This window comes from Rissa tridactyla, chromosome 20, assembly GCF_028500815.1.
Source record: "Rissa tridactyla isolate bRisTri1 chromosome 20, bRisTri1.patW.cur.20221130, whole genome shotgun sequence".
Lineage (NCBI taxonomy): Eukaryota > Metazoa > Chordata > Aves > Charadriiformes > Laridae > Rissa > Rissa tridactyla.
In genome coordinates, this window is record NC_071485.1 from 6524434 (window position 1) to 6541971 (window position 17538).

General features: G+C 42.3%; 1 protein-coding gene across 4 annotated transcripts in view; it reads left to right on the top strand.

Annotated features, from left to right (window-relative positions):
• Window positions 1–17538, top strand: part of DOCK5 (dedicator of cytokinesis 5) — a 113279-nt gene that overhangs the window by 55733 nt on the left and 40008 nt on the right. For all 4 annotated transcript variants that reach the window (XR_008463195.1, XM_054180746.1, XM_054180744.1 and 1 more), the window contains 16 exons: window positions 461–542; window positions 1321–1450; window positions 2138–2210; window positions 4181–4323; window positions 4970–5095; window positions 5644–5768; window positions 6150–6248; window positions 6400–6472; window positions 7332–7435; window positions 8107–8299; window positions 9720–9817; window positions 10776–10865; window positions 11971–12071; window positions 14465–14599; window positions 15324–15435; window positions 16600–16670. Coding sequence is in view for 3 of the 4 variants with exons in the window: in XM_054180746.1 (XP_054036721.1) it covers window positions 461–542; window positions 1321–1450; window positions 2138–2210; window positions 4181–4323; window positions 4970–5095; window positions 5644–5768; window positions 6150–6248; window positions 6400–6472; window positions 7332–7435; window positions 8107–8299; window positions 9720–9817; window positions 10776–10865; window positions 11971–12071; window positions 14465–14599; window positions 15324–15435; window positions 16600–16670 (1755 nt within the window). In the remaining variant the exon portion in view is untranslated. The remainder of the gene's footprint in view (window positions 1–460; window positions 543–1320; window positions 1451–2137; window positions 2211–4180; window positions 4324–4969; window positions 5096–5643; window positions 5769–6149; window positions 6249–6399; window positions 6473–7331; window positions 7436–8106; window positions 8300–9719; window positions 9818–10775; window positions 10866–11970; window positions 12072–14464; window positions 14600–15323; window positions 15436–16599; window positions 16671–17538) is intronic.

Here is a 17538-nt window from a genome sequence, read left to right on the forward strand (position 1 = left end):
CATATTGTCTTTTTATGCTCTTAAATTTCCCTACTGTTGTCACTAGACTTGATGCATTTGATTAATTGCGTGCTGTCGAATCATGTATATGCATGATGTTTGCTGTCAAGTCAGTGCATGCTCACACCTAGGAGTTGGGGATCTTGTACTGGTAGGAGAAGAGATGAAGAACTTTATCAAGGAAGCCTGTATGTGTCAGGCACCCTCTGTCTCCATCGCTGACCTTATCAGGTGTGGACACGCAGTCAGAGTTCCGCAGGGACAGACTGAGGGCACTCATCACATTGTGCCTGCCTTCTGCCATCACTGAAATGAGTCACTTCAGAATCACTTCGCGATAGAAGATTTTGGCAGAATTTTTCAAATATTCTGAAAGATCAAAACGCTTTTGAGCTTTTGCCCAGGTGATGGGAATGTCAAGTGTTGATTTATTTATTTTCCCCCCTTCCTTTATTTGCAGCGAAAATTACCTGGTTCGTTGGGGCAGTAATGGGATGCCTAAAGAAATTGAGAAACTAAATAATCTTCAGGCAGTCTTTACTGTAAGTTATTGTATTTACGTCCTGGAAATTCTTCCCTGTGCTGCAGACATTTGAGTTTTGGGTTCTTTCCCTCTCCCCTTCCCTCTCCTCATGCAGCAGGGAGGGGTCACGTATGGCCTTTGGGGGTGTTTTCATGGACACTTAAGGTGTTGTAGGCAGCCTCAGAGGAATGCTGCTGAAAAGTAATCTTTTTGTATGTCAGTCCAAAGCAGTAGTAAAGGGGGATTATTTAGCAATAGTACTGTCGGTGGATGTTGTTTACCCAGACGTTTCTGAAAATCTTATTAGACACTTCTCTGTGGAGCCTAACTGTACCGAAAGTCTAGGCTTGAGATCATAGTTGTTTGACTTTGTTCGTTGCTTTGATGATCCTTTTCTGTGTTAGTTATTTGTAACAAGATATTAATGGAAGAATTGCACATGAGTGGTATAACTTCTGACAAGCAGCAAAGGTGGCACAAAACTAATTGCCTGGTCATCAGGATTTACTACTTTGGCAATTAACATCATTTACTCTCCTTTCAGTACTGTTGCTGGGCTGTGTTATCAAAGCGTAGTGGGATGTTTATAAAACGCTGTGTGGAAATTGGTAGTGTTTTTTAGTTTTGGGTTTGTGTTTTTTTTCCACTAGGGCTCAAAGGGAACAGGTTTTACTCTTTAAAAAAATAATTTCCTTTTATATGTGTGTACAGTCTAACACAAAAGTCTTACTCTCTCTGTCGTCTTCTCTTCCTTTCATAAAGCAGATTGATATAACTTTATTTTAAATCATTGCTAGGATTTAAGCAGTTCTGACTTGATCAGACCGAAAATCAGCTTGGTGTGTCAGATCGTGAGGGTGGGGCATATGGAGCTGAAAGATGGGAAGAAACATACCTGTGGACTCCGGAGGCCCTTTGGTGTGGCAGGTATGGCACCTTCAATCCATGGAGGAAACAGCATGGCCCCGTGGCTGGGACAGGGGGCTAGGAATTGGGAAATATATGCTGTATTTCCATTCCAGCCATCTCTGGCTTCCAAACGGAGATGCTGATGCTGAGCTGCACATAGTACCCCTTTGAGACCTTTTAATGGAAGTTGTATGTTATTGTTCACTTTTTGTTTTGTCACCCCCTGAAAAGATGACGCACTACCATCAGTGCAGTAGACTTTTTCAGATCTTTATCAAAGAGGGATTTGCTCCTCGTGACTAATGGGATAAAGCTGGAGTATTTAAAGGAGCCTTGGTGAACACATCCAATTCCTGTTCAATTCCTGTGATCTCTTGTGAAGAGACTTCCTTGAAATTTGCGGTGGAAAACAATTTCAAGACAATCAGCATTTGAAATCTGAGTGTAATTTCTTTGCCTTGATATGCCCGAGTCCCAGCTGTTTTTTATCAGAGAGTATATTCACATTCACTCCCATAGGCTGACTTGAGCATCAATGAAACGCCACTGTTTAAAAAGTGAAGTTGAGAGTGGTGCTCTCTGTGGCTGTCATGAGGGGCACTGGCCCCAGATAAGCGACTGTTGTTTCCATTCTGGCAGGGGAAAGCTCTCTTTGTATTTTTTAGCAACTTGGTAAAACTATGTGATGAACTTGTGCTGTTGCAGTGATGGACATAACTGACATCATACATGGAAAGGTGGACGATGAGGAAAAGCAGCATTTTATTCCATTTCAGCAGTAAGTACTGGACTTCAGAGTTCATCGCATATCTGGCTTATTTAAAGTAGTTGTCCTTTGGAGAAGGACAAATTTGTATGGGAGCCTGGCAGTGTACCAAGGTCTCTACAAATAGATTAGTTTATGGCAGTAGTCAGCTCTTTGAAGGAAAAGATTTTTCAGTCCTCTGAAGCCTTTGTTCCCCTCGATTTACATGTCTGTATGATAGGCTAAATTGCCTGGGGAGTTTTGGCAATGCAGGTGGAATTGCTTGGTGCCCATATCATCTGAGGTAAGAAAGAGGAGCACAGTGCAAAATAGTGTTGTGGGGTCCGGGGGATGTGACCTTCAAAACTACTAGGGGCTTGAGAGGCAAGATTTTTAGAAACACCTGAGCATAGAGAACACAGCTCCTTGTCACTGCTGTGCGGTACCCTCTGCGGTACCCTATGTGATTTCTCCTTCTTCCTGGGAAAGAAATTGAAGCCCCAATGTGTTTTGCATTTCTGTGTTGCTAGTTAGACTTGTGTGTTCTGCCTGCTCTCTGATTGCTTTTTCAGCACATTACAGTTACTGAAATGAAGCTTGTTTGGGTAGACTCAGCCATGTTGTTACAGTCCTAAATATAGCAATCCATTTGGCGTAGCCATATGTTATTACAAGGTATTTTCAGGAGAAGTTGTGTGGCGTTTGGGGTTGGTTTTTTTTTTTTTTCACCTACCCTTTCAGGGCCTGAAAGGCTGGAAAGAAGGTCTTTTTCTTTGCAGAGTAATGTTAGTCTGCTACTTTATATGTTCTTTTTTTTGTTATTTTTCTTCTGTTCTAATGGGGCTGAGTCTAGGTCCAAATCTGGACATCTCTACAAGGATGGGGAGCCTGTGGAGACATCTCTCTGTATGTGCTTTGGTTCATTATTGATGGGGTAAATTCAGGACTGAAGTCGGGTTCAAGATCCAAAGCTCAGTAGATGTATTTGTGACCAGGGATAGGTTCATCATTTGTGTGATCTCACAGCAGTCGTTAGTTATGTTAACTTACCACTAGGCTCTTAGGGGCAGCTCTGAGGCACACCTGAAGACAGGGTTCAGCTCATCTGACAGGAGTGCAAAGCCGTGGGTGCTGAGCTGTTCCTGCGTGGTGGCCCAGAGCTGGACGTGTTCTCATGGGTCTGGAGGGTGGCCTGTGGATGGGGAACAAGAGCAAAACAGAGCTGGGTTTGTTTATGGTTGTCCTGAAGGCTGATATTTCAGTATGATACAAACGTAGTCATGGAGTCTTTAGGTCAGTGTTACTTACAGAATCACAGGATGCGTTGGGTTGGAAGGGACCTCTAAAGGCCATCTAGTCCAACCCCCCTGCAGTCAGCAGGGACATCCACAACTAGATCAGGTCGCTCAGAGCCTCATCCAGCCTGGCCTTGAATGTCTTCAGGGATGGGGCCTCCACCCCCTCTCTGGGCAACCTGGGCCAGTGTCTCACCACCCTCAGTGGAAAGAACTTCTTCCCAATGGCTCATCTAAACCTGCCCTGCTCTAGTTTAAACCGTTGCCCCTCGGCCTGTCGCTCCATGCCCTTGCAAACAGCCCCTCCCCAGCTTTCCTGGAGCCCCTTTAGGGACTGGAAGGGGCTCCAAGGTCTCCCCGGAGCCTTCTCTTCTCCAGGCTGAACCCCCCCAGCTCTCTCAGCCTGTCCTCACAGCAGAGGGGCTCCAGCCCTTGGATCATCTTTGTGGCCCTCCGCCAGACCCACTCCAACAGGTCCATGTCCTTATCCTAAAGCTGAGCTAGCACTGTGATGTATTTCCTAGTATGCGAGTTTAAATGTATTTCCATTGGGTTTGTGCAGGTGAAAACAAAAAAAATATTCCCGTGGAATCCTTTAAAAAAAAAAAAATTTCTGTGGAAAACAGTCAGCTGTTGGCCAGCCTTCTTCATGCAGAGCACATATTTGATGTTTGTGTGCTTCCCGGTCTCTATTGTTGTTCTTCTCAGGATTGCCATGGAAACATACATCAGACAGCGACAGCTAATCATGTCCCCACTGATAACTTCCCATGTGATCGGAGAAAATGAGCCCCTCACTTCTGTCTTCAACAAAGTCATCGCTGCAAAGGAAGTGAATCATAAAGGGCAAGGTACAGCAGCTGGGCAAGAAGCTAATGTGAAAAACTGGTGCGGGGAAGGATTCCCCTTGCTTACAGAGGAAAATAAATGGCTTGTGAAAGGCTTACAGGAGTTTCCAACCTTCCCTGAGCCAAACGTATGGTCTTTGTAATGGTGTCACTCCAGCAGATTGGGAGCTAGAAAAAAAAAAAAGATAAAAACAGGAGCTGTTCTTACTTGTATGAAAAGAGCTTCCCTAGGTGGTGACTTGCTTGCTAGTCATGTAATATTTTTAAGATAAAACTGTTTATATGGACATAAAATACTTGTAAGTGAACATGGCTGGTTGCATACCCTAAATGGCTTTGGGTTTAAACTGCGTTATTCAGGATTCTTCTGCTCTTGCTTGTGTGTCTGGCCTTTACTCAAATACACTGGAGGATTCATCTCGGAAAGTTTGTGTCTTACTGCAGAGGACCTACTTGACAACTAAGGTCTTATTCAGCATCAGGGAGGTAGAGAACTGGGCGAGTGAGAGCCAGCTTGGGATATTTAAGGCATTTTTGCATGGAGATCACATAAAGAAACAGTTTTCTGTTAAGCTTAGGCTTAAATTTCATGGTTTAGTACTTTTTTTTTTTTTTTTTCAGTAAACAAGCGTTACCTTTCTTTTCTTAGGTCTTTGGGTCTCCCTGAAACTGCTTCCTGGCGATCTAGCACAGGTGCAAAAGGATTTTTCCCACCTTGTAGACAGATCAACTGCTGTGGCTCGCAAAATGGGATTCCCTGAGATAATCCTTCCTGGTAGGTCCCATATGCCTCCCCACTTCCGTGGGGTGAAAGAGCCAGTTGAAATTCTAGAATTTCTGGTATGAACAGGTTTATTTTAAAGCTATCTGAAAACTCGTTTTCATTTTTCTTGACATTTCCAGCTGATCTTTTGTTTCTTGTTAAAGAGATAAAAACATAAGCTTCCTTTAAAAATGATAGTGTGTGTAGTTTTAGGAAGAAAATTTCTGTTTAGTCAAAGAGACATTTTTGTTCCATATAGGTTTGACCCTGCTGTATTTAATCCATTCAAAGTGGATTTAGCCCTATAGAGCTCATTACGTTAAAAAAAAAAAAAAAAGTTAAAGACAGAGGCTTATAAAAAGGAGAACTGTACATTTTAAAAGATTTTGTATAATTTGAGATGAAAATGAAATGGTGTGATGTTGGGTGTCATTGATTAGCTGGTATCAGTAAAGGCTAAGAGGAAGATAAGGATAACGTGGTGCCCAAGGGTGTTAAATGTTAACCTGTGAAACTGTCTGTATGAGGAAAACCAACTCATTAAGCGCTATGAATTTTAGGTGATGTTCGAAATGATATCTACGTCACCCTGATACAAGGGGAGTTTGACAAAGGGAAGAAGAAGACTCCCAAGAATGTGGAAGTCACCATGTCTGTACACGATGAAGATGGCAATCTCCAAGAGGTACGATGGCCTTTGCAGGAGGTCACAAGGCTGCTGTGCTTGCTAGATGATAGCTTCGGTCTGTAGGATCTTATTTAGCAACTGTATGCAAGAACTGTGTGATAATGACCAAGAGATATTATGGGTGATCTTGGCGGCCAGATTTGAATAATCACTGTTTATTTTTCTTAAATTAATAAGAGGTGTGAGCAGATCTTTAAAGATTCTGTAAAACATGGTTTTACAGGTGACGTGCATTGAGTTCCCTTGACTGTGAGGCATAGACTTCGAGTAACTCTGACAGTTAGATGCTCTGAAAATTCCTGACTCAGAATACTTCTTGCTTTTATTCCAGACCTTACCTTTTCGTTTTCCCCCATCCCCTTGTCTTTTTGTCCAAAGAAAGCTATCCATCCTGGTGCTGGTTATGAAGGTGTCTCTGAATATAAGTCTGTTGTTTATTATCAAGTCAAGCAACCGTGCTGGTATGAAACTGTAAAGGTAGGAGTGTGTAATTTATAGTCTCCCTTCCTTTGTGTAGAAAACAGAACTAATTTAAAATCAGTAGATGCATCAGTAACAGAATGTCCTGTAAATTGACCGGAGATAGAGAATGCTGGTGCTGCGTTTTTCATTGTGCTATCATCTGCAGGTGTCCATTGCAATAGAAGAAGTCAGTCGTTGCCATTTAAGGTTCACTTTCCGTCATCGGTCATCACAGGAGTGTAAGTATCAGAAAAGAAGATCCGCAGGAGTACTGTGTTCTTCCTGCTCTCTTTGAGATGTTCCAAGTAGCCACCAAAGGCGTAGTGCTTGCGTTTCTACTTATTTCCAGCGTTGGGGATTTTCTTGCAAGCAAAGAAAAAGAATTTAAACTTTTCACAGCCTTAAAAAAAAGTTTGGTGCTGGTTTTGTTCTACAACTGAAATTAGATAGGGAGCAACATGTTAGCCCCCTTGAAAGACAATTGTCAATGCTTATTGCTGCTTCGGCTTCTCAGTGTATAGTGTTGGTTTTAATTTATTTCAAGGCCTTCCCAAAATTCAGTGCAAAGCCTGGTGGGTTTCTAATGGTCTTCCTATAGGAGGATTTCTAATGAGGTTAATGAAAGGCTAATGAGAAAGTTAGAGCCAGAAGTTTCATCAAAAGACTTCAGAGCCCTGAAACAAGATCAATAATGTGAGACTAAGCCCCTTGAAAGGCTCTCAAAAAAAATTCTCTTCAGTTACCTGGGAGATGCAGGATACCTCCACATCGCAAGCAGATTTGTAAAATCCCAACCAGAATATGTATACAATTATGCATGTCCACCTAGCAGCACAATTAACCACTAAAATTGTGTGGCGAGAGATGCGTCAGAGGATGTTTTTCTGTGTAGTGGCAGGTACCTGCTGAGTGCCTTGAGATGAGAGGGAAAGAGGTAGAGCTCTTTCTACTGTGGGTCACAAAGTTTGCTAGCTCCGTCACGTTACTGTGTGATGTTATTAAATAAAGAAGAAGCTGCATGTAGTTAGAGAGCTGCATTATGAATAACATGGGCATAAATAAGTCATTCCTAATAAAGATTTTTCTTTCTGTTTGCAGCTAGGGATAAGTCTGAGAGAGCTTTTGGCATGGGCTTTGTGAAGTTGATGAATGCAGATGGAACCACACTGCAAGATGGCAAACACAATTTGATTGTTTATAAGGTAGCTTGGGCGTTTGCAGTCTTCACTTTCGTTTAACTAATCAAAACAACTCTTGGCTGACTTTTTTCATAGCAATGTAAACATCATAATTGCAGAGATTTTTAGTAATTCTTCTAGGATAATAGGACAGTCATTTTTTTTATTTTTTTTTTTTAATAAGTCACCCTCAGCTCTGCTCTCATTGGTGGGTTTTCTGACTGCAAGTACACAAATCTGGTACATCTTTGTATGTATCTGTATAGAGCATTTTTCCTCTAATATCATTCACCTAGACAGCATTCAGCAAACAGGCCTGGTGAACGCCTGCTTTGGAGGGATCATTGTGCGATGGTGAAAAAGACCTGGTGTCTTTAATCACAGTGAGAGGAAAAAGTTAATTGATTGCAGTAGAAAGCTACGAAATGAGGGGTGTGGGGAAAAAACCCTCCCAAACTCTATGGCTTGAATCACTCTGAAAAGAGGTTAGTTCATTGGCAGTATGGGCAGCTTCTGTTCCCTAAAGTTAGAGACCCAAATGGACGATGTGAGTAAACAACAATAGACATAAAAAGGTGTTTAAAGCCCTCTGTGCTGTCCCTGCGTTGAAGTGTCTGCAGAGGAGAACGGCAGGAGGTCAGCTGAGGTGTCCTGGGTGTGAGATAACCCTTGTCTTTGCTGTGTTCAACCAACAGGGTGATAACAAGAAAATGGAAGATGCTAAATGCTATTTAACTCTTCCTTGTACCAAAACCGAGATGGAAGAGAAGGAGGCCCCCTCTGGGAAAAATCTGCACCATCTAGCCAACTTCACACCCACTAAAGACAGTACAAAAGACAGCTTCCAGATTGCCACTTTGATCTGCTCCACCAAACTTACCCAGAATGGTAGGTCTTGCAGTAGCAGCCTAGCGGCATCGTGCTGTATATTTGAAGTAAAGAGGGCGCTTTCTTTATGCAATTTTTTTTTGGCACTGCAGCATGTGTGGGCAGAGCGCTTTAGCTGTAATCTTGCCGTTTGGTGTGTCAATGGCAGCCCAATCCCAGCATTGTCGGCATCATGTTGCCAGTACAAGCTACAGAGGTTTATGAAACCACTAGATACCATGCCACGTGAATATTTTATCCAAACTACCAATGTTAAATCTAACAGGTTTGTCGGCGTGTATAGAAATGTCACCTGTCAGTGATGGTGTATATGTGTTTTCAGAATCCTTTATGTTTAAGATTAATTATTTTCTTTCCTCTGCCTGTTAAGAATGTAGCAGTTAGTTAGAACTGAGCTCTTCAGGGTGCTGTTATGCATTAATTCCGCTCTGCATGCTGCCAAAGTGCTCAAAATGAAGGACGGTGTATGTATGTGAATGAACGCAGTAGGCGTTGGTAAATGATGTGAGATTTCCAGTAGCTCTGGAAGGCTCTGGGTATAATGTACTCTCTGGCTTTGGGGAAGAAGCATGTGATAATGACACCAGCTGTGGCTCCATCACGGTGTAGCTGTGTAGCTGCTGGGAGATGGGCATGAGCTCTTCTGTCGCAGTTTGAGCTTGGCCAGTTAGCGTCAGGTCAGTGCCGTACTGATACATCCATGTGCGTGGGGACTGAACCTGACTTCCGTTATCCTGTCCGATGTGCAGGCCAAGCATGTTTGCATCGTTCTGCCCTCCTGCGTGTAACCTCTGTTTCTGAATGTGGCATTCTTTGTCACGGCTGTTAAGTTTTACAGGTATTCTTACATCTGAAGACACAAAATGAATTTAGTTTCAGAACAGAGACAATATGTACATATTTCATTATCGTGGAAGATGAGTGTGAAACCTGACAGACTCCTTTAAAAGCTTCAGCTGTAGTTTGTAAATAAACTTGAGGTCCTGGGATGTCCCAGAACTGTGATAAACAGCTCTGCAGCTTAATGTCATTTATACAAGAGGTTTCAATTTTAACTTTAAGAACCATCTCCAAGAGGCTGCTCTAAAGTAAACACAAGCTTTAGTAAGAAAAGTTATGCACGGTAATAAAATTCCTAGCTTGAGATGCCTTCTCTTGAGTGAATGAGAAGCCTGCAAAATTGTCTACCAAATGCCTTGCGTTATCAAATTACACCAGGGTTTCCATTCTAGCAAAACTTAACTTTCTTGCCAAGACAAAAGAACCATTTCAAGATTATATTCTGTACCTCAGTGTGACTTTTCCTTGTAAGCTGATTCTAAAAATAACCTCTAGTACTTGTTCTGTATTGTTCTGCAGCCATTAAGTCAGCTGCATTGTTACAATCTGATTCTAATTGCTGGTGTTCTGTCCTTGCTAGTTGACCTGCTGGGTTTGTTGAACTGGCGTTCTAACTCTCAGAACATAGCTCACAACCTGAGGAAGCTAATGGAGGTGGAAGGAGGAGAAATTGTAAAGGTATGCATAGAGATTTGAGTCTCCTTGTTATGCAAACACTTAAGTATGTGCTTGGTGTTGACCTTGAAGGGTTGTAATTGTGTTGTACCCAAAAGCTCACTGTATAGGCCAGGAGAGGCTGTTCTAGCTGCTGAGCTGCAGGAGAACAAAAGGTATACTTTGGCCCAAGAGCTCTCATTAGTGGAATTCCCCGGAATTCCAGAAGTTAAATGTTACCAGGATCAGGGAGATAGTGGTGACTTTATTTTCCCCTGTCTCCTTAGGAAATACAAGATACATTCAAAGCCTTACTTTGAATTTTCAGTAGTGGCCCTGGGCCTCCTTTGTGAACAGGGACATGCTGTGGATCTGGGAAGAGAGTGCAGAGGAGGCCCAAAGAGCTTATAGTCAGAGTATTGTGAGGAATAGACCTGACATGTGGGGAAGTGCCACAGAAAGTACTCTGCTGAAGGATTTAGGAGGCGAGGCATCCTGTGAGGTTCCAAGTGTGGATCTTTTGGGATTATGCAAGGGCATGGTTTTACTTAACTGCTGAACAACTGAAGTAAATGCTGTGTCATTGCAGACCGGTCGTCGTGTAAAATCTCATGCCTTAGCACAGTGTACGGGGTTGATTTGTCCCAGTGCAAGCTTAAACTATATGGACAGAATTCAGTGTATTCAGTAGGTCTCTTGCTAGGTAAAAAGGCAATAGGACAGAAAAGTGGGGCCATTCAGAGCTGGTAAGAAAAGATCCTCCTTGCTATAGGGAGGGAGAATAGCGTGGTGATCATGACAAGCATGTGAATTAATACAGGACTTAGATCCCTTTTTAAATATTCTTTCATGGACAGCTTTTACAGTTCAACTGGGCTAGGCTGGAAGGGGAAAAAGGATCCAAAAAAGTAGGCTCTTGTGCAGGATTCCAGAAGCAGTTGTCTTTTCCCACCCTTTTACTATTCTTTTTTCCCCCCTCTAGTTTTTGCAAGACACCCTTGATGCACTTTTCAACATAATGATGGAAATGTCAGAAAATGAAACCTATGACTTCCTTGTGTTTGATGCACTGGTGAGTGAGTCTTCGCTTGTGGATTTAGAGTATTTGTTTTTCAGCCACATTTTCAGTCCGTTTCTGGTGCCCCCTTTAGATGAGTGATTGGTATTTTGCTCTGAGAAATAAATTATATTTAAACACTTCTTAAGGCATTTTCAGGAGCTCATACTGAGATACTCATTGAGGTTTTCAGTAACCACAGTGAAAACAGTAATAAACATTTACGTAATTTATAGTAGTTTATTCAGATAACATCTTTAAGGCTACAGAAGAGAAAAGCGGTATTATCTATCTGCAGCACAAAGTGAAATGATTTGTTCAGGGTCATGGTGGTGGAGGACTTGTGGCTGTGGTGGCATCGGGACCTATGCACCCTAAATCCTAGTCGGGTACTTAGGCAGTGGGGATGAAGACTCCTCTGAACCTTGATAGAAGAGACATAATGACTGAGTAAAAGACTTCACAAGTTTTCTGCATCTTTGGAGAGGTTGCTTAGTATGTGTGTGAAAAGCACAGGCTTTGGCGTGCAGTGCAGTAACAGAGCTATGTGCTTCGTGCTGAGGAACGAATACATACTTGAGAGTTCAAGAAGAAATGTGAAGTCAGATGTCTCCAGCTGACGTTGGCTGGAGGAGTGAATACAGGGGGACAGAATGTCCTGGCTCTAATACGTGTCATTGTACTAAGAGGACTGAGTGTTTGCTATGAGTATAAATCATCAGAATCTCAAGTTCTAGCTTGAAAAAAATAATTTCTTAGCTTTGAAAAAGGGCCTTCATCGTCTCTGTGCCTGTTTAACCTGTGCTAGGACAGTGTCACGTAAAGGCTGCGAGTGGTGTCGCTTCCTGCATCACCGTTGCTGCTTTGAGAAGTAGCTCCCCTTAATCCAAGTGCTGCTATGACCTGCCTTCCCTCTGAGCAGTGGTGTAGTCACACACACTGCAGTGTTTAGTCACTATTAGAATACGAATAACACTATTTGTAGCATTAATGCTATTAGAAAAACAAACAAAAACTATGACCCAGCAAAATAAATGACATGCAATTAGAGACAGTTATGGTCCAGTTAGTTAGAGGTTGTGCAGCTCTGTATATCTGTTTCCTTTTGAATCTTTGGCAGGTATTTATTATTTCTTTGATCGGAGACATCAAGTTCCAGCATTTCAACCCTGTACTTGAAACTTATATTTACAAGCACTTCAGTGCAACCCTGGCATATGTGTAAGTATTGGTAACCGCAGACCCACGGGCTGTCGTGCACACAGACTCTCCCTGGTACTTCCAGTAAACTACACTAATGCAATACAGGCAGCTTAGACCAGGCAAGAGTGTTCCACCCTATTCTTCTCTGCTTTCGGGAGGGAAAGAAACCCTGTAATTACTCTTTTTACCCTGTAAAAAATGTCGGTTGTGAGAATTCCTTCTGTAAGGAAAAGACACCGCTGTCACGGAAAATCCTGTATCAGGCTGTGTGATTCGGACTCTCTTTTGACCTGTAGCCCTCTGTGTGTGTTTGTGTTGTAAAAGCATCTTCATGGTTTCCAGCCTGATTTCCTATTGAAAACAGGTTTAATGCAGCCAGTCTGTATATATTTATATCTCCCTTAAAACTTTTGAGTGCTTTTCTGCTAAAAGATTGGCGGGGTGGGGTAGGAGTGGTGGTTATGGGTATATGCAGAAGGAAATGGAAAATCTCGTAAGTCGGTATGTGGTGGAGGGGTGGAAATTGATGAAGGAACACAAATTCGTAAGAAATCTGGTCTGATAGGTATCGCTGCTCTCGGAACTGTTTTGGCTTGCCGGTACCTGCCTCAACCTTTTCAATCCACCCCAAAAGTACTTTGAGCAGAAGAAAGTTTGAAATAGTCTGTATGCTTTGTACTCTGTGCTGCGATTTTAGGGCTATGTTTGAACAGGGAGTAGAAGCAGAACCATACGTGGCTGAAATGACATAAGACGCTGTGGTTGATGGTAGCAGAGATAAGAATGATGTTCACTTTCACTGTCTGCCTACCACCAGGCAGGCTGAGGAGGCCACAGACTTCAGAAAAGGGTTAAATGTATGTCATGGTGGGTTTTAAACACACACGCTGCATGAGGTTACGCTTACATACTGAAACTCTCTGACATAGACCGTCATTTGTTTAGAAGAAATTTGGAATTCTTCACATTTGGATGTGTGGGTCTGGAGAGTGGGAGTAATTCTATTTCCCTGGAGCATTTTCATCGGTGGAACTCAAAGCAGTTTAAAAAAAATTCAGCTCACAACCGTTAGTCCTGTTTTATCGGGGAAGGAAGAAGCTGATGCATAGAATTTATTTAGGGACATGTGAAAACTTAGTTTCTTTCAGTCAACCTGTTGACTTCATGTGCTTAAAAATGAGGTATTTGTTTAAGTGCTATAGCTTGTCATGGTTTACGTGCCCAAGGATAGCCAGGAAGTCGGTGGAGAAGCCAGGAACAACACCCAGATCTCTTGACTTTCCAGCTTGACCTGGTGTCCCTCAGCCCGACGGTCATTACGCTCATGGTAACTGGCAACTAAAAAGCTAAAACTGAGGCCAATAGGGAGGGCAAACCCAGAAACCAAACTCCTTTTCCCCTCTAAAAATCTCTTCTTATATTTACTGGCATGCATGGATTCCTAGTCCTGAGTATCCAGCCCCTTTTTGATGGCTGTCAGCCTACAGGTAATTCTGTGAGGAAACAGGGTTCCACAAAGCTCTGATGTCCCCATCTCCTGGATTGCTTTCTTCTTCTCTGCCCCAGGCACACAAGCACTGCCTGCATATGATTTCCTTTCCTTCTTCCCTGTAACCTATGGAAGAATCATAATTCTTGTTTCTCTTCACTGTAAATAAACTTTTGTCTGATTAATGAGCAAACTGTATCTTAGCTTTGTTGTTCCCTTGCCTTTCTTTCCAGGCAGTGTGTTATCTGCATAATGCCAAGTGGGCTCTAATATTATATAGCGTCCTTCGTGTGCTCCGCATGCCAGGATTTGACAGAGCAGGGAATTGGATGCTGGCAGGGTGGGAAATAGAGCAAGCGAGTGCAAAAGCTGCTGTGTGCTTGGCTATCACACACCGCTTTGGGTGCTACCAGTTGTTTAAGGAAGAGAAGAGGATTTTGCCTGAATATTAGCTGCCATAGCACACTCAGAGGGTCCCGATCTTCTGATTCGGCAGAGACTAGATGGCAAATACTCATAGTGTGTTTATGCCACTTGTGTCCTCAGTTCTCGAAGCACTCAGTAAGTATTGCTTCGGAAGAATTCTGTGCCCCACGCATCAGAATGCTAACATGTGGAGAAGGTGTCAGTCCACTTCCAGTAGTAATGGGTTTTCCAGCTTCCTGAACACTTCGTTTTAGGAAAAAAGAAAAGCAGATTAAGAAGCTGGAATTTGTAGACTTTTCTGAGAATTGATGAACTAGTTATGAAAATCTGGCATCCTATGAAGCCCAATTTTTCAGAAGGAAATAGGCTATGAAGAGGAACCTCTGTCTGTTATCTATTTATTAGGCTGTAGTTCCTCTCTGGGATAAGGAAGCTGGACTTACACCAAAACTTAACTGCGTCTATGTTTATTCTCCTTTTTGTTTTATTTCCAAAGGAAGCTCACCAAAGTACTGAACTGTTATGTGGGAAACGCTGATGACTCCAGCAAGACAGAATTGCTATTTGCTGCTCTGAAAGCCTTGAAGTACCTGTTCCGATTCATTGTTCAGTCACGAATATTGTACCTGAGGTGAGACCAAGGTCATTGTTGTCCTTGTGTCTCCTTTTGGAAGTTGTCAGAGTTCCTTCCAGTTAACACCACTGGGGGGAAATTCTTCGGCATATCTGCTATCCTTGAATTATTAAAAGTATTTTTCTACCTTTTGTCTACAGGGGGAGAAAATAAGTTGAGTAAAAATTGAAATACCTAATTTGAAGAGGAGAATCCTTTTAGTCACCTGTAGCATGCTATAAGCAGCATACGGTAGTGCTGAAAAGGGACCTGTTATTTATTAAAAAAATTAATGCGCAGAGTGACTTCCTCGTTTTAAGAAACAAATGCACACAGGGTTAAATATTAGGTGAGGTGAAGCTGACGTGTCCAGTTAGGGCATGGTCCACGACAGCGGTTTTACCGTAGCCCCAAAACATGTTTCTGAAGATCTACAGTGAATGTTTGGAATCCTTTCTTCATGTTCATTCAGGCTTTTTTGTTTAATACAGAATGAGCTACTTATTTTTTTGGAACCCAAGCAGAATTTGATGTGATGGCAATTTAAGAAGTGCAGCTTTTTCCTTGTAACAGATTTCACCAGGAAATTACTGCAGAATCCCCAATGCCATTTTTACACTCAAGTCTTTGTAGAAGGAGATTGTGTTACGATGTTGTTCCACAGGATAAAATCGTATTTCAGCTGCTGTGACACTGTTAGCCTGGATTTATGTGTATAACTATCTCTTTCTGTTCTTTGTAGGTTTTATGGGAAAAGTGAAGATGGGGATGAATTTAATGATGCAATACGCAAGCTGTTCCTCTCCTTCAATGTCCTCATGGACCGGCCTTTAGAGGAGGCTGTCAAGATTAAGGTATGCATAACTTTCAGGGAGAGATAATATCTTTTATTAGATCAACTGATACAGTTGGGGGATAAGGGCGAGGCAGAAAAAGGGCAAGCTTTGAGGCACGTAAAACCCATTGAGATGAGTCACACCAGCTCTGAATGTCTGTTGTAATGAACTGTGTGTGGCAGGAAAGGAATATTTAAACCCCAGAGTTTATTTGATAAAGCTAGGAGAGCCGTGGCCTTGCTGAAAACCCTTCAGCACTTGCTAGGATGAAAGCTGGCAACCAATGAAGATGCAATCTACTGCAGTGTGGAAGATACTTCAACCAGTAACATCATGCTTGAGGGTGTTGGAGGTAGAAATGTTAAACCACTGCAAAAATCAATGTAGTGCTGGCAATGAAAGTAATAAAAACCCCGAATTGTTTCTAAATGTATCTTAGATTTTATATTTCTTTGTTTTTTCTGGTGTCAACTCGATTACGAACTTTCTGTGTATGCTCTGAGGAGGAGCGGAGCAGCCGTGCAATGAGACTGCTGAGTTGCTAAAGGCAATGAGGCCTTGAGATTGCTTTCTTCCTTTCAGTTCTTCTAACCAACATGCTTTTCTCTGTTTGAAGGAAAGATTGATTCTGAACTTCCAATAAGCAATTGGGTGATTTAAAGCCCAACTTTGATTCTCAGTACCTGCTGCCAGCAGCCATAGAACATCACCGAGAGACCTTTAGTTGCTGTTGCATCTAGTTGTCTGGATGCTGCATTTCTCAAAGCCATATACTAGTACCTAGAGAACTGCTACTGTGGCTGTGGGCATGCTAAAGTATGCAGAACACCAAGTCAATTTAACTGACTAGTGCTTTTTACGTCAGGCTATAAGGAGCTTAATCCCTGGAACGGCAGAACGTTTGCAAAAGCTAAAGAACTTGGCTATGAATCCTTCCTCCTTCAGCTCTTCCACTCAGCACTGCAGATGGGTCGTTGCTGGAGGCTCTTCGGGTGCATAAATTTGATCTTAAGCCAGTTCTCTGCAGGTGTCTGCATATTTGCTCTTGACAAAAGCTAGGTTTGCCATGTGAACTATGGGCATCATTGTTGAGACTTTGCACCCTTTTAGAATGAACTAGCTACTCTAACTCCATTTCCATGTGTGTTTTATGTCCTGGTTTGTTTTTTTTTTTTCTTGCAGGGTGCAGCTTTGAAGTATTTGCCAAGCATCATAAATGATGTCAAACTAGTATTTGACCCTGTTGAGCTCAGGTAACCATATTAAATTTGTTTGTCCTCTAAACCCAGCTCATGTATTGGGAAGAATTTTGCAAACTTTCCTAAAAACAGCCACTCTGAGTGTGACCTGATGATGCACATACTGTCCATGAATTTGAGGAAGCGCTTGCAGGGCTTTAAAGAAAGTCATTTTAGTTCCAAGGAATCTGTGCATCTCAGCTGCTCTTTCTTAGGCACTTTGAGATTTTACTGAAGGATAAAGGAGGACTGGGGAGTGATATGTGGAAATTTTTTGCAAGTTTCCACCAATTCTTAGTGATTGCTCCTGAGGTAAAGCAAAATGTGTGACAAAGGCATAGCCTTGGTCAGGAAAGCAACAGTAGAATTTATTCAGGAAATTCACAGCACTGTGGATTTCTGTTCTTTAGCGTTCATATCTTTGCCCAGAACCTCCCAACCATGCCTCCTTCTTCTGACACAAATAATTTGCTCATAAACAGTGGACAGACAGCAAATGTACATGGAATTTAATTTAATGGAATCTCAGATTGAAGTGAGTCATCACTCTTGATGAAAGGGGCATCTGGAAGGATACGCTCTTGCCACTGTATATAGCAGTGTTTCAAGTTTCAGTAGTGGTCTGCTGAAGCTTTGCAAAATTCTGCTTTCGTTTTGTGTGAAAGTACGTATGATTGTCTCATGCTGGCACTGGAGGGCAGGTAGTATTGTCTATGTGTAAGCTTTTGTGATATATCTAGTGTGTCTTGGGATGCAAGCTTCGTTTTAAGCAGTTTAAGCCTGCAGTTTCTGAATACTGTTCAGTTTTACTAAAAAACTGCTGCAGAGTTTCTTGTAAATAAGTTCGAGCTCCATAGTAATTTGCTTGGAGATCACTTCCAGC